The sequence below is a fragment of the Aulonocara stuartgranti genome (assembly GCF_965226115.1).
Source record: "Aulonocara stuartgranti genome assembly, chromosome: 19".
Classification (NCBI taxonomy): domain Eukaryota; kingdom Metazoa; phylum Chordata; class Actinopteri; order Cichliformes; family Cichlidae; genus Aulonocara; species Aulonocara stuartgranti.
The window spans coordinates 19,336,122-19,353,242 of NC_138955.1; the positions used below are offsets into that span (position 1 = coordinate 19,336,122).

Consider the following 17,121-nt stretch of genomic DNA (forward strand, 5'->3'; position numbering starts at 1 on the left):
CCTCTGCAGTGGTTTTTAGTGCTCTTTCTGCAAACCTCAGTGAGCCACAGCGACGCAGGCCGCTGCCTGGTTTGAACTCAAAAGAAAATAGAATATTTCCAAAACTTGGACGACCAATGAAAAGTGAGAATGAAGACGGCGAGTCAGAGAAGAAGAACCATGGAAAGTACAACCCGAAAAGAGAAACCAGAGAAAAGGCAAAGACGATAGGAGAAGACGGGAGGGAGGGGAAGGAGGGTGGGAGGGAAAGGCCTGGTGACCTCACGTGACATGTGACGTGGGCTCCACCACTCACGGAGGGGAGTGTGTGTCTGTGTGGAGGATGGCGAGGAGGATGCAGATAGACTGTGGCTTTTAGCCTTTTACTAGCACTGACGCTCCAGTCAGGCCGCCACCATCGTGGAAGAGAAAGAGACAGACCACGCTAACAAGCTAGCTGGCTAACCTCAGACCTTCAGGCCGCTGACAGACCACCACAAAAGCGGCCCCCCGCCCCCGTCAGCCTACTTACGCCACCCGGGCACCGTTAGGTGGGGCCCCCTCTTATCTCCAGCCCTGGTGAGTCCACCTCCGCACCTGGAGACCCAAATGTTGATGCCTGCCTTTGTTTAAACTGTTTTTCTCTCAACCACATTTGCTGTTTCTTCTGTTTCTTCTTTCTTTCTGCCTCTGACCCTCTTCTCTTCACTTCTCTCTCTCTCAAATGTCTTGTGGTGCTGCTGCTAACACATGCTGCTGCTCTCTCTGCAAGCTTGTGGCTTGGGATTCCTGTGGTAGTCACAAACCCTAGATTCTTGGTTGCAAAGAGTCTCGGAGCTCCAGGAGTTTTGTCCTCTTGTGCTCTCCTTCCTCCCTTCACTTCTTTTTATGCTACACTTTTATTTTTGTGTTTCAATCCTCCTGTTTCTTGCCCCCCTCTCTCAGAAGTCTGTGGAGATTGACTTCAGCGAGGGCTCCACACCATTCTGACTTCTCTGTCATGGCATCCAACAGCATCTTTGACTCCTTCTCCAACTACAGCAGCAGTCTACTAAGAGGTAAGTGCTGATCCTGCCCTCTCCACTCTGCTCTGCTCACCCTCTGACCATTGTTTTCAACGTGCAGTGCTGTCAGTTTGACAAAAAAAGCACTGACAGTTCCACAGTGAAATGTGAGAGTTGCTTCTTGTAGCGTTTGAATGCATTTATCTGTCTGTCACGTGTGCTGTGAAATAGGTTCATAAAGGAGGGTGTGATTTGCACAGTAGCTCTCATCTGATATGTCCCATAAAGGCCTCTCAGCTCCTGTGTTTTCTGTAGGCTTGATGGAGTAGCGCCATAATGGGATTCTCACCACAGACATTCATTATCAAGTGAAACTCGGCGCTCTCTCAGTGAGAATACGAGCTCAGAGGCTCCATGTGACTGGGCCCCTTACTGGAACACGGCAATACAATAAAAGAGAAAAGAAAAAACATATTAGGCTCTCTCTGCTTTACTTCCAGGAGGTACTTTTGGTCTGTGCGGTGAGGTGAGTGCACTATGCTCGGTGACGAGCCTCAGTGAAGAAGCCATTTGTTGCCATGGCAATTCCAATCAGGCGGCTTTTTATTTGCAGTTAAGCTCTCGAGATGGAGAGCGAGAGCGCAACGTTTACCTGATTTCAGTCCTCATCCTGTTTATTCCCATAAGTCGTGAAAAACACTGAGACGAAGCAGCGTTGACACTCGAGTTGTTAATCCGACGGTGGCCGAGTTTTTCTTACTGTTCCTCAAACAGCCACCGAGACAGCCGCTGAGAGGCAATAGGGAAAAAAAGGAGATACCCCCGCCCCCCAATTAAGGCCTTGTTGCCGTGTTAATTAGAGACAGCCACAGGAGAAGCACTACCAGTTGGTAATTGTTTGCAGAGTATATCTTAAAATCTGCAGAGCCTCACACACTCTGTACATCTGTGTCTCACATGAGAGCAATCCTCTGATATCCTCAGTGGAACCGCAGTGACAGGAGATGATGTTCTAGTGTTCTCACAGCTTCTACACACACTCAGGCATTTATAGTTTCCTCATGACAAGCTCAGGCCCCCCTTTTCTTCTCTTTAACCGCTGGATCTGCATCCCTTTATCTCCTCACCGTTTTACAGATCAGTGTGTCACCAACTTCAGGGTTCACGCCTGCTGTCTTTTAACCTCTAACGTAATGTGCTTTCGGGGGACCTGATTTTCTTTTTGTTTTTGAACCCTAGCAGAGCACTGAGGTGGCAGAAGGAGACAGTAGGTCAGAAGGGTGGGGAAAAGAAGAGACGAGCATTTAAAATGGTGATCAACCATTGGAAATCATTAGTGAACATGCAATATCCTTTTACAATTCGCTCTGTCAGGAGACTGAAACCGAACTGCACGAGAACAAAGGCCAAGACTCATTAAATCCCCCAGTTCAATCTGAAAGCATTTCCAACCAGGACTACCTCATGTAAGCAAAATACCCCAGCGGTTAGTTTAACAACTTGCATTACACAGGCAAAGCAATTTGGCCAATGCTTTCTTTTTTAGACTCAAATCAAACTGAAATTAAGAGGAACGGTTACAGAAAATCAAGAAGACTGTTAAATGTCTGGCTTCCTGAGCTCTGACTTTAATGCAGTGTGACGTGAAGCTTATGGAAATACTGCATTCATCTCCTCAGATGTCAGGAAATACTAGCATCTTATTCATTTAGAAAAACACAGTCATCCAAGATCATTCTGATCTTTAACATGTCTTGTTGTTTCAAATCATGTTACATTTTCATTGGAGCTAAAAGGAAACAAAGACTGTAACAAAAATATCAGCACCATACACAGACGGTTTCGGTCTATAAGTGTTATTTCGGTAACTTTAGATATTTCAACCGATCTCACAGAGCAGACAGACGACACATGTGATGTGCAACATCAGATGCACTTCGCGTGAGAAGCGAGAGGACGCCTCACCTCAGAAACCTCAGTCCTCCGCTAAAGTTCATGGAGACACAAACACACACTGAGACACACATGAGCGCACAACACACGCACAAAGGGAACAGACACCGTTGCTCTCGTCAACTTTAACTTTGTATAGATCACAAGAAAAAGCTAATAGTCTGATAGCACGTTGTGAAAGAAACAGGCAGCAACGGGGAGAGCTTTGCGACATGGTAATCTGATGCAGACTCGCAGAGCTGCTGCAGTTTGCTGATAAAAACCACAATGAGGCTACACCTGCTAACCCTTACACATCAGCACCACTATTTAATTAGAAAGCAGCATTTCTGAGACCTTTTGAAAAAACAAAAAAAAAACAAAAAACTCGGTAGCTCCTAAAAAAAACACTGGACTTTCCCCCCGTGAAGCAGGGTTGTATAAACTTTACTGACTTTTCCGATCCTTAGTGCTGGCAGCGTTTGCATCAGGTGGGGTACCTGCCTTACAGCAGCTGTGTGCTGGGTCATTTCCTTGGCTCAGTAGCTGTCACCACATTTCCCTCCACTTGGAAGGGCCGCTGTGTTCCCTGCAGGCTGTTTTACATTCAAGAGTCCCATTTGATTTTTTTTAACACTCTTGGGAGCCAGCTCCCTTTGTGGCGGAGAAAAAGGCCTCAGTTTATTAGGGTGGGAATGGTTTTATATGTTTGGCTTATTGAGCTGCGTGAATTGAAGTGAAGGCTCGTATGTGAGAATGAGTTGTATTTTCGAGGCTTCTGGGAGGTGGTCTTGTTTGCTCTACAAGTGTTAGAAAGGGGGAAAAGGCAGTATGAGAAAAATACCCTTTATATGCATCAAAATGAATCATTCACAGAGGATAAAACTTACGATGAATTTCTGCCTCAGAACCACTGACAAATAAAAAGGCCTTATACAGTAGCTCAAAAAAATGGCTATAAATTTAACTGAACACATAGCCGGCCTCTGCTGAATTTATTAATAACAAGTCACATGGTGAATGTTTTTTTCTCCTCTCTTAAATTAACATGCTTGATTGGAGCCCGTTCAAAATCCTGCTGAGTGCGAGGCCCCCGAGTGACGCCAAAACAAAAAGACTGGCTGAGCTGGCTGAAATCTGTAACAAGATATTAAGAGTTCCAATATTTTAAAGTGAAAGCAAATAATAGAAAACGCATGACAGCCACAGAGCGGCGAAATCCTGTCTCCAATTTAGCCCAGTGTAATATCTATTTATAAAACTCTGAAGGCATATTGGATGGAAGCAGCGCTCTGGACTTGATTAGGGCTGTAAATGTTTTTGGAGGTACTTATTTACTTTTTGGTCCGTCTCGCTGCTTTCACCGGCTGTCAACACAACGTTATGGGGCACACTTTTAGTGGGAGGGGGTGGGGAGCGGGAGGGTTGCCAGTAAGATGGCTTCCAGGTAGAGCATGCAGAGGGGCGTGCTGATTATGTGGTCGACTAATCCTAAACGTGCCTCCGCCCTTGCAGACTTTTGGCTGAAAACAGCGGCTCTGCACTGGTCAAGGTTAAAGCTGTGTTAAGTGTAGTAGTAAATACAATTTTCTGGTGGTTAGCAAGCGACCACAGGGGCCAAATTCTTTGCAGCCAATCTGATAATATGGATTTTTGTTTTTAAAGGTTTCTCCGACTTTAAAAAAATAAAAAAGCGCTCTGAAAGGTTGAGCAACTTCTTTCAATAAACACTCCCGGCATGTTTCTGTGAATCTGCTGGAAAGTAAACTGGAGGTGTGCTGGCTGCGAACCGGCATCCTGCGAAGGGTGCAAACGATCCGAGGCTGCTGCGCGACTCGGCTCCTCGCACGTTAAACTCTAATCTGACCATGCATTGCTGCTGTGAAAGCAATAAACTTCCTGCGGGTGTGTTACTGAGAGAAATCTGACGTTTGAAGCAAGAGAACTGAAAATGCACTATAGTCTTACATAAGAATTACAGAGCGTTTTTTTAAAAAATGACTGAAAAATTTCCTGATATGATGCAAGCGATGTCAGAGGAATTTATGATGTCTAGACCAACTTCTTCGGGAACAAACTGTATGTCTGGAGGAAAATATGCAGACTTGTAATTGGATAATGAGGTGGAAATGATCACAATATAAAACTCTCGAGCTTTATTTCTAAAAAGTAATGCCCATACCGGATGAGTCTCTTCAACTTTGGTGAGTCATCTCTTTACGGTTAATTTGCTTCGCTTACGAGCTGATGATATTTCATACGTTAAAATGATTAAATCCAAACTGTTATTAGACTCTTCATGATCTCATTCATCCTGCACAGCGGACAGCTAAATTAAGGAAAAGCTCCTCTTGCAATTTGGCTATTTAATTTTGTTTTAAACCTACGCCCTAAACCACAGGCCGGCCTCACAGCTTATTACATGGTAAGGCTGGGATTGCAGAAAAAACAGGAGTATTATTGTTAGCTAATTTATGTATTATTAACCTAAATTTATGCAGCAATTATGCCGGTGCATGGAATTTGCTTGCAATTTTCGGCAAAACTGGAAATAAGATAAACAATTCTTAGTAAAACCTGAAATAAGCATTTGTTTCATCACAGGCTTAGTTTGCTTTCAGGGATTTGGCTACAATTAGAGAGCCGTGTCCTGCGCTTGACTCAGATGAAGAGGACTTGTTGTTCGGACCCCTCCCTTTGTCGTTAGGCTGATGTTGTCGACAGCATCTCTTCTGCGGCAGTAAAAGAGGTGAAGCAAAAACTGCCTGTGACTAAGCACAACGCCGATTCCTGCGCACTTTTGTTTTTGACATTACAGTCGCATTCTAACCCACAAATTACTTTAATGGGCAGGCATGGGTCTGCGCCGCGGCACATAAACTGACTCAAACTTATGGAGATCCCACATGTTCAGAAACATATCAGCAGGCAGAAACTTCTAATTTTTTTTTTTAAATGAAATGGCGAGCAAAGAAAGAGTACTTTATCATGTGTGAAAGGTTAGCAAAGATCTAAGGCTCAGAGCAACTCATTCTGTCACCATCAGAAGGATTAAAGGCAGTGTTTTTCACAGACAAAAATCCTTCCTCCACACTGAATCTTCACTTCATTATGACCAACTTTAATCATGCTCAAAACATCCTTATAGCCTATCCTCCTTCCCATAAGCAATAAAGAAAACACTTAATTACGGTGGAGGAAAAATGCAGATAATGATAGGATGTGAGCGGCTGCAGGCAATGAAATGTTTTCTGATTCTCTATTTTCCTCCATTTTCCCAGAATTTTTTTTCTTGACTTGTTTACATACAGCTAATTGTCATTGCTGCAATAAAATATGTTTTTTGGGTTGCTTCTTCCCTCCCCTCAAACATAACTTTAACCACAGGGAATTGATTTTTGTGGAAAGAGCATTTCAAAAATGGGATTTTAGTTTTCTCTCAGGCTCATCGGGGGAAACGGATGAGTAACGATGCTGCAGTAACGCGCCAACTAAATGTGCTTTTTGTCTTTAGCACTGAAGAGGGTGGGGGTGGGCAAATTGGGAAAAAAACCCAAAACAAAGACGTATTACTATGACCAACATATTACTGAGGAATTAGTCAGACATCGTGGGAAAAACGTACTGTCTGAGATGTAATGACTGATATCACTCTCACATAGTATTGATACTGCCAGTTAGCTTAGCTTAGCAAGTGTGGCAAACCTGCGTCTGGCTTTAACAGTTTTATTTCATAGCTACAAAAGCTAAAGAATAATAATGACAATTGGCATCATGTGTCTGACGGCTCTGTGGTCAGATTCTGTGTCTTTTGAAGCGCTCAGCGATGAGGAAGTCGCAGCGTCTGGATAAGAAACAGTCTGACACTTGCCCCCCTCCCCCCCTTGTAAAAGCCAAAATTAGTTTTACGCTTTGTTTCTCAATTAAGTTTTTTCTTCCAGTATATTTCCCAAAATGTCTGACTACTCGTTTAAAAAAAGATGTTTCCTTAAATTAATTTAAAATTACTATCTACTTCCTCCACAAATGCTGCCCGTATATTATTCCCGTATTTGTCTACATTGTGAAACTTCATGCAGAATTAAGATAACGATCTCCTGTCCCTGTGCTGCAGCAGGTTTTTGCCCTAAAGTAAACTCAGGGAGCCTGTACTTTCTCTGCAGCTGCTCACTTCTGTATTATTTCAGTAGGAAACACCATGCCAGGGATTCCCCCTCAGCTGTGCAGCAGAAGTGGCCCCTCCATTTCTTCTCCTTAGTCTGTCTGCACTGAGGTCACTCTGTCTGCTGCAAATACCGTTCTCACGATCGCAGCCGTCACGAGCGTAAACGTACAGACCGGCGGTGATGTGTATAGGCTGCGTGCACGCACATATCCAAGTCCACCGCCAGACTCCTCCCCGTGCTGACTCAGAGAGGACCGTGCATGTCAACATGATGACTTTGACGTTTTCCCCGCTGTAAATGCTGTCTGACCTCACCATAATAGCTGGTCAGGACTAACATATGGTCTCCTGATGCCTTAGTCCAGCAGAATTACCCACATGGTGACTAAACACACACAGGACTTAACAGGAAAATATCAGCAACCGCCTTCATGATTTTATAAGGTGTTGCAAGCTTAAAAAAATATTTAACCGACTACTGTGTACTGTGGTTACTACTGTAATGTCGGGACTGAGATGGTGGTAACCAAATAAGCATTTCCTGTGAGACTGTAAAACTTTGAAAATCTTGTGACTTGGAAAGAGACTCAATTTATTTTATCCTGTTAGATATGAAGTGTTGTAGAAGTGGTCCCCAACATCTGGAGTTGGGCTGCCCCTAAAGCTCAGTAAGAAGGAGTCAAGAAACCTTTTCAAGAAATGTTAAACTACATCTTCATCACGATGTGTGCTTTCAGTTATCAAAATGTCTCATTCTACTGGTGGTGGTCAGAGGGCCCGGTGGCGCCAGTGTCCGGCAGCCTCGCCTCTGTCAGTGCGCCCCAGGGTGGCTGTGGCTACAATGTAGCTTTCCATCACCAGTGTGTGAATGTGTGTGTGAATGGGTGGATGACTGAGTGTGTAAAGCGCTTTAGGGTCCTTAAGGACTAGGAAAGCGCTTTACAAATACAGACCATTTACCATTTACATCTATCCATCCATGAGCTGAAGACTATTTCGGCTGAATTCGGGTAAGAGGCAGTGAAATTGAGACAACGCCTAAACCACTGTCTCAGGTATCAACAGGAACTGGTTTACTTACTTTTAGTTGCTACTCTTTATGTTTAGTCATCAATTTCAGATTCTTATCAATTATTTTAGGCAACATTTCAAGATGGTTTCTTCTGTCTAGCCCTTTCAACCACGAATCCATACCGGTAGCTAAGAATTTTCCAAATTGTTATTTAGAATTTTAGCTAGCTCTTTCAACATGGTTAGCCTCTAATTAGCCACAATGTTAGGTAACAGTTTCATCTTATGTATGTGTACTTGTAGTAAGCGATTTCAAGTGTTTTTTAGCCCTTTTTGACTATTTGTTATATATTTAGCATCTTTATTTTGGTCATCTGTTCATTTGTTAACTTTTTTTTAAATAGCTAATCTAGTTTCTTGCTACATGGTTATCTAGCTGATTGGTTAAGGCTACGTTAGATGAAGTTCTCAGCTAAATGGAGGCATTCATCTTTCCACTTTTATAGTAAGACAGCCGAATCTGTTAACACTGCCAACCTGGCAGAAAGACGTGTGTGTGTATGTGTATGTCAGACGAGCCTGATGGACGTGAACACAGCTTTTCCCCTTTAATCAGCGTGATGACATAAGAGGCAGACAGCAAGCCAGTCTTTCAGCCAGTATAAAGTTTGATTAACCTAATCACCAGGCAGCCAGACTCGAGGCTACTGATTGGGTTTACAAACGCTCCTTGTCATCGTTGTGTCATTAGCTCGTCGTTAGCTGTGGCCGCCTTGACGTGGAGCAGCGACATGCCGGGCGTAAACACAGCAATCAGGGGATTAGAGTGCAGTTACAGCAAAGCCTCGATGGACGCCTCAGGCTCTGAGTCAAAGAAGGGAAAGTCCTGCCTTACTATGCAAGCTCCACGTGGCCGGGGTGCTAACTGTACTCGGGCAATGCCACTGCTGATTAGTGATGGAGATGATGAGAGGAAACATTCAGTCACTTCAGACCCGCGGATGGTTTCCTGGAGTACAATTATACCTAGTATTTGACTGGCGTAATGACTTGAATGGAAGGACTCTAGTGAAAATACGTTTTTGCCTTCAATTGAGTTTACTTAATCTAAAACTGGGAATCGACCCAAAAAAGACACACAGACACATGGCTACATGCAAGACTGAGTGACATTTGGAGATAATTCACTTTCTTTTGGATTACTTTGTAATCAATCGCAGTGATTGACAATAATCATTTACTGTGCAAAAGATTAAATTTATGAGGGATGACAGTATTATGCATCTAAGTGCTTTCCAAAACTGTTTGGCTTGCAGGCTGAGGGCCACCACACCCTTGTTTCCTTACGATGAAAAGCCCAGAGGGCCAGTCGAGTACTTTCCAAGAGTTGTCTCACGTCTGCAGAGGAAAGTGGCATGGACACTTGTCAGGAAACCAGCGCCGGGTTCCTGTTCAAATCTGGTCGAATTCTGCAGTGAGTCAGATGGTGCTCGGGAGGCTGACCCTCTGAAGAGGGAAATAAATGCAAATTCAATATTTGGGGGCTCTTTGAAGTCTCTCTGCACTTGAATGAGTGTGACAGAACCTGGAATGACCCTCGAGAGAGAGTCCCTTCAGCGACGAGAGGAGCTGGAAGAGACGAACGCTGATGACAACAGCTTAAAAGTCAAAAACATGAACATTGTCTGGATTTGTGTGTCCCCGTAAAGCGACTTTGAATGTGTGCACATGCACAGCGAGCAGTGATGACTAAGGCTTTTGATTTTAAATGCACAACACCACTAATAACAAAACATTCGTGCGTTTTGCCTGTCAGCATTCGTGCCGTTCGTGTCACACGTTACATACCTTGCCGTGCTCCTTCACAGTTTAAAGTAACAGAAACCTCGTCTCAAAAAGTAAAACATGTGGCTTTTGTTGCAGAGAGGAATGAACAACAGCATTCCATGTGCAACCACATCAAAGGTTTCCCTCGCCATGGGGCTAAACGAGGGCAGACTGTCTTGCTCGCCCCTCCTGTCACGACTGCCACTAATTAACCAGATATTAAAAGTGACACTTGCTCTTCATCAGCTATACTTCTCTTTAGCTTTTAAACATGTAGCGTTTCTCTTTGAGAGCCATCGAGTGGGGACCGCCACACAACACGCACAAAGAGGCATTGTCTGCTGGTGAAAATGTGGTTTACAGCCTCTGCTATAATGGCTTGGTGGTTGCTGGAAGCCATGTGCACTTCCTAATATTCGGCTCACATGCGATTTCATTTTGAGAAAAAGCCGAGCTTTTGGGCTTTGCTTTTGTGCGAGCGGGACGCCTCACAACTTATTTTCTGAGCTGACGGGCTCCTTTACCCCCTCCCTACTCTTCACCCCCTTTTCCCCTCTCTGGTGGCGCTACTATATTTGTGTGGGATCTCCAGCGATGGAAGAGTAGACGCAGGCTGCGTTGCCAGTCAAACGTGTTTGGGCTGTCAGACTGAACGGCTTCCAGCGCTGCGATCTGTCTCCTCTCCTCGCCAGTGGGAGCTGTTTGATCTGACAGAGAGACTCCATTAGAGACACAGGGAAGTTCAACTGCTGGGAGGTTGGATGGCTTCAGCAGTCAGAGTAGCAGCCCAGAGAGGAAAAGGTTTGCACACACAGTCTGGTTGCAATCTTGGTGTCTGTGCTGTGTATCTATAAATGTCTCTGAGTATTAGCTGTCCTTCTAGTAAGTGTGTGTGGTGACACAGCCGGGGCTGACATACTTTGGGGGCTCTGTTGGGCAAAAGGGGGCGATGACGCGGTGAGTAATGATATCATAAACGTGTGTCGCTGCTTTGCTGGGCTGAAATGACAGACAGCCGGAGAGCGAGAGAGATTCTCTGCTGAGGCAGTATGAAGTGAAGCAACTAAGCTGTGTTGGGTTTTTTCTTCTGCACACACACCATAGTTTGCCCTCGGTCTCACGGTGGTGATGACCTCATAAACCCGAGCCACAGTCCAACAGAGTCGAGTAGATGTTGGTGTCAGCGTGTTGAAAATGGTAGACGATGGTTAGCATCAACGCGCATCATTGGTTCAGCCACAGACCGTCACTGCACCGCCTGAATTTAATGCGGCTGCAACTTCCAGTAATCAGGAGGAACTCGGCTCTCCGAGACAACTTTACAAACAAGATCAGGGGATTAGAGTCGGACTCGTGTTAATGTCACCTGCTCGCACTGTGCGATACCTGGTAAAACGGAGACAGGCAAGTGAATTGATGTGGCTCCTGTGAAAGATTTGTCTGCCGATCTGTGTGCGGCAGCTGGGCTCTGGCACAGCTCTGGCACCGGGGCTGCATGGCAGTTAAACTGTCACTGTCAGGAACAGTAAATCTTTTGCAGAAGGTGAATGCAGCAGCATGACAGCGGCACAGGTGTGTACACAAGTGTGTGCGTGTGTGTGTTTACCACTCACACTACTACATTTGCTCGTCTCTTTTCCTGTCTGCCCGTGAGGAGAGGAGCACTCTCCAAAATTTCGGCCACATTTGGCAAAGTCAAAGTGATTGAGGACAGTCCGTGTGTGTGTCTGCATGTGTGTGTGAGAGAGAGAAACTGTAGGGGGTGGGGGTGCTGTCACTTTGGCAACACAACTGCACATATTGCAGCGATTACCACAGCGGAAAAATGTTTTTCTGCAACATGCAATTACTACAGATTACAGATTGCCGTCCTTGCATCAGAAGCTCTCGCCAGAAAAGGAGAAACACTGTGCATTTGTGTGCATATGTGTTTGTGTGTGTGTGTCGTTACACACAAATAGACAGAGACACGGAGACAAAGAAAGATGAGAAATGATTATAGCTCACACTAAAAACCACAACTGAAAAAAATAGGGGAGTTGACGTATTTATGGGTCTCATTTAGATTTAAAAGTTATACTGACTTACTCGGGTAAATAAAGAAAGAAAAAAATGCAATCTGTCCTTCAGTAAAAGTAGAGCAGGGCACATTTTCAAGGCCTTTTGTCCATCATCATCAACATTATGAGAAACGTATACTGGTGCTCTTGTAGAGTATACAAGCCTATATGCCTCCAGTTTAAGGCTTTGCATTTTGTTCCACGTTACAAATCACCCTGAATATCAAAAAGCTTCTTCAGGTCATACTAAACAATATAGCCCAAAAGTGGTGCCCCGCAGCAAGGCAGGGCCCTATTTACAAACCCACCAGATCAAAACTCAACCCAAAAGTGCTCCTATAATAGCACTGGGGCCTTTTGGTGAGCTTACCATCCAATGCTACTTTTAGTGGGTTTCCAAAGAATAAACAGGCCTGCCAACCACATCACAGGCCTCTGACTGTCATCGTTGGGTGAGTGTACCCGACGGATGATGTGAGGGCGGAGCGACCGTGACACCGAGGTTTACGGCGAGTTCCCCCCCGCCTGGCTCGGGGGTGGGGTGAACTGGCATTGAAAGGATGGGTGGGGAGGAGGGGGACCTAAACTGACTTGCAGCAGATTCTTTAAAACAGCCACAACAATCCAAAAATGCTCCATGACAAGTCAAATTCTACTCAAATGAAAAAACTGGAGTATTATTAACAAATACCAAAGTGAGAAACTGACAATAAAGTGGCATTTTTTACGCAACCATTAGTTTCCGTAAGCTAGTGGGCATTAAGGACGTAAGCTGAAGCAGCATTTAATAGAATAGATGCGCGCGTTGTTCATGGTAAATTTACATTTTTATTTGGAGTAGAAACAATTGCCGTTTTGCAAAAACTACATAGGCACGAATCATCTTTTAACCCTCAACTCACCAAGCTGCTTAGCAACAGAACTCACTTATTTTACTTCTTATTGGCTCTTGTTGTCTTTATCATCTTCTGATTCCATTAATTGTTGTTCCTAATCACTTTTTATGGAAAAATAACTTAACGAGGATGGTCTCTGCCAGTTGATCCGGTGTCGTTGTCACGTTGAGCATTCAGGCTTCGCAGCAGTAAATCTTCCGGCTCTCAGGCTGTTAGCCACAAGTTTAGCAGCAAAGCATCAATAATAAAATCAAAGCCTCGAATGTTAAAAGACATACTTATATTAGTCGAGTCCCCATATAACTTTATAATCTCCATTGCACTCTTTATACCATATGTAGAGGAGCATTAACACATTTATGCTCAGAAGCATTTAAAAACATCACCGAGGCACAAAGACGTCTGTGACCCCACACAGTTACTTCAAAGTTAACAGCGACTGTTTCATTCATCAAAATGTGTTCATTCTGTTGGCTGTTAGGGAAAATCTAAACACTCGTCTTATTAAATATTAGAATGTACTTGACAGAAAACAATATTTAATGCAGTTAGTTATGCACTGAAATCGGTGGCCTTTCATCCTTGCTGGGTTTCATCACTTGAACATTTATTTTGTGGACATAAGTGTCTCTTGTCTTGGGCTCACAGGTTAGGCGGCTACTTCCTCCTTTGTCTTGTGGTCGATTTTATTTTTCACAATTAATTCCACACCCATTTTTATCATTTTATTTCCCGTTCCCAGAGTCTGCTTGTCATTGTCGGTTTTTACTAAAATCGCTTATGTTGAAACATTATAGAAAGTGTACCTTTCAATTGGTTTCAATTTCTGTCTTACTTCAGTGGCTTCTCAATTAGAACAGCTTGCTTTCTCTATGACACGGTGCAGCAAAGATGTTACCTTATATGGGCGTGGCAGGCTGCTGATCGCAAACGGTGTGCAAGCACCTGTCAGATTATCGAATCGAAATGATTCTGCATTGTGTGCAAAGTACGAACACTTGCAGTGCAGTTGTGTTATTTTTGCTCCTAATTTTGCCCCAGTGAGTATTATAATGGCTGTATTATAAATGGGTACACGTTGGTTTCTGCACTAGTTTGAGTTGTGTTGCTTTAAATAATTACATATAGAATTCAAATATTTAATTACAGGTTTAGAGTGAAGCCATTTCAGAAGTTTGGCATAACAAGAAATTATTTAATAACCTAAATAATGATTTGGTTGGAGTTTAATTGGGTGTATTTGTTAGACTTAAGTATTTTGAACATAAAATCTTAATTTGACAACTACATGCTGTGCCAAATATTTCCATTATATTATGATAATTTCAGTCCCTGTAATCAACGCAAACTGTTTAGATTTATAAAATATTAGCATTACAGAGTCATCATGTCAGTTGTTTGGTTGCCATTAAAGTGTGATTTTAGTTTTTCTGCCATAATCACTCAGAAGATTTCCTGCATTCGTCGAACAAACGCACTGTTGCGTCTTTCCAGCGTTGCAGCACCGGGCTGGTCAAAATCGACGCTACCAAACTCATAATGCAGTCAATATGGGATGAAGTGATGAAGCACCGTTTGGTGGGTCTGAAGATGAATGCAGTCTTTAAGAAGGCCATTTACATTCAGCAGACAGAAATAAAAACGTAGCTGCAGTCGTTCCCCCAACAGCCATTACGTTGCTAAATTGATTCAGGAGGCTTTAATAAGCCCTTGGCTCCACTCTGCACCTTTTTTTAAATGTATGCAGCGTATTAAAGATGCATGAGATGAATGTGCTCATTGTCTCCTCCGGTGACTGCCTGATCACAGCTCATCATGCTTACATAGTAATTAGCTGCTGGGTTTGGAAGTGTCACCATCCTCTTCATCATCTCTGGAATCAAATATACTCTAAATGCCTTCAAGGATCTGAAACTGGGGCCCGAGTACAAGGCGGCAGGCGGTGGGGGGTGAACGCTGAAGAAAACTATAGAAATGAAAATGAAAATAAAGACTTTTGGGGTCATTAGGAGCTCAAACAAAGTTTACGTACACAGATGCATTCCAGCCATCATTAAAACTAACACAGGCGACCTTGCTGGAGAAAAAGTAACATGCAAATTTACATGATCAAAATTGTTCAATGTGTTTCCCATTTTCTTGCCCGAACATCAAAATGGACAAAAATGACCGCCAATTGTGATGTGCTGACACATTCTGTAATCAAGATTTGAGAAAGAATCAGGCATCAGAGCAGCAAGAGCCCCAAACCCAAACAGTCTGTACCCACTCACTGTTGTTTAAAAGTTTCTCCATATACTTGTGTATATAAACACTCTGACGCTAGAATATGATTTGGCTTTGAGGGGACTAGCACAAATGGCTTTGGTGACTTACATCATGCTTAGAAGTCTAATCACAGACACTCTTGTCATATCAAGCAGAAAAAGTCCATTTCATAGCGAGCTGCATTTTGAAAAAAAGCAAAAAGGGGGAAAAAGGGAGGGAAGGGTAAACAAGCTTGGCGTTCCACAGTCACCACAGAATTCATCATTCATACAAAAAAATACCCCAAGCCCCAAAGTAGAGCTAATTTAATCCAAGAGGAATAAAACTCCATTTCATAGAAGTCGTCCATTCAGAACACTCAGATTTCCACTGAGCAGAAACCCCCGGCTGAAATTCGAGCAGACACTTTTCGGAAGGAATGCATTCGGTGGGTTGAGGGCCAAAGCTTGCCCTGTAATTTGTGAATGTACAGAAATGTGTGACCGCCGCAGCTCCTCTAAAGATAGAAATCTTTGTCTTATGTCATCGCTGAACCTCAAACTATTTCTAATTGCCCCCATAGCCCCCTTTTCCAAATGAATAGCTACCCATCCAAAGGCTTATGTGTGCATGTCTGAAAATAGCCTGGGAGTTTACACAGGCTAATAGATCATATTCGAGGGGGGAAAAAAAAGAAAAACTTTAAAGAGATCTCGACATATCTGAGACTGTCCCCATCTTCAAAGTGGCTTTTAAGTGGCACTGAAAGCAGTGTGGTTGGCATTTAGAGCCAGGTATACCTTTACAGACCCCAAAGGCTTTGCTGTTTCTCCACTAATAGGGATCATACTCATATTAGTCTTTACAATCTGACTCATTGCACACAGAACCCAAAGCAAGCAGGGTTTCCTTTGGCTTTAAATTCACAGAAGACTTTGTAAAGATTCCACAAAACCTTTGAACTCCTTTTTTTTTTTTTTAATTCGACTTGTCCAGAGTGTCTAAAATGCCCCATTTCAGATTTGTTTTACTGCGGTGCTTCAGACAGACTGTGTGATGCTTTCTGATGCTGAGGAGACCCCTTCTTTTGTTCTGATTCAGGCCAGGAAAACAGATGAAGGCAACTTCTCAACCACAGGTTTTCACAGAGCAACCGTCAGTAAACAATGATGTGATTTCTTGATTTATATCTGAAGGATCTGTTTTCTTTTCATCCCTGAATGCTCAAGAATCTTATACGCTGAGGCCTTTTTGAGGTGGGTCCTGGGTTTCACATGTCCTCCAGGAGTTCTGTCTTGATTTCAGGCTCAGCCCACTCGGATCATTAAAAATCGTTCAGGGGCACGGCGGGCTCCGTCCTCGATGCCTGTGCGGCTGAAACTGTAGAAACTGCATGTTGAAATGTGGAGGTCTAAATGTGACAGGCGCCCGGAGCACACATTAAGGCTGAGTGGGGTATAGCTGGGGCGTGTGGTCACATATTAATAATGAACTAGGGCAGGAGGATGACTAAAATACCACCAGCATTGTCACTGTCCCAGTCCAGCTGTGCTTTTTTAAAATAGAGGCAGTGTGACAGCTAATCTGATCCGATTTATTTATTGTTTTAATTCAGGGAGGTCAGGTTGTACAGCTCTAAGCTTCTGTGATTTGGAGATTTCTCACATCAGGTAAAAAAAATAAATACCAACAGTGTCAACACATAAAGCAATTATTTATGCTGCTGTCTTCTGTGAACCAGGGATAAGTGTGATGGTGGCTTTGCTACCATAAAATATTTCTTTTTTTTTTCTCATGTGCTTTCAGTGCGTAATTTTTTTCAAAGCTTTGCTCAAACCCTCTGAACCGCTGTCCTACATTACAAAAAACAAGCAACCACAGACAAGGAGTGTGAGAGTGTTAAAACAAGCCTGCACATTAATATTTCTCACAGCATTCAGCCCAGAAGGAAAGAGAGAGAAGGGCACGCAGGTAGAATTTCACAGAATTTATTTAGAGAA

General features: G+C 43.5%; 1 protein-coding gene across 2 annotated transcripts in view; it reads left to right on the top strand.

The window, feature by feature from the left end:
• The first annotated feature begins 310 nt into the window (after nt 1-310).
• The window catches only part of runx3 (RUNX family transcription factor 3), a 48,606-nt gene continuing 31,795 nt past the window's right edge, over nt 311-17,121 (top strand). Inside the window, exons 1-2 of one of the 2 annotated variants that reach the window (XM_082517344.1) lie at nt 311-558; nt 925-1,037. In XM_082517344.1, the coding sequence (XP_082373470.1) occupies nt 980-1,037 (58 nt within the window). In that variant the 5' untranslated portion in view covers nt 311-558; nt 925-979. Of the gene's footprint in view, nt 559-924; nt 1,038-10,664; nt 10,720-17,121 lie in introns of those variants that run through there. The other variant, XM_082517345.1, reaches the window with a different exon arrangement.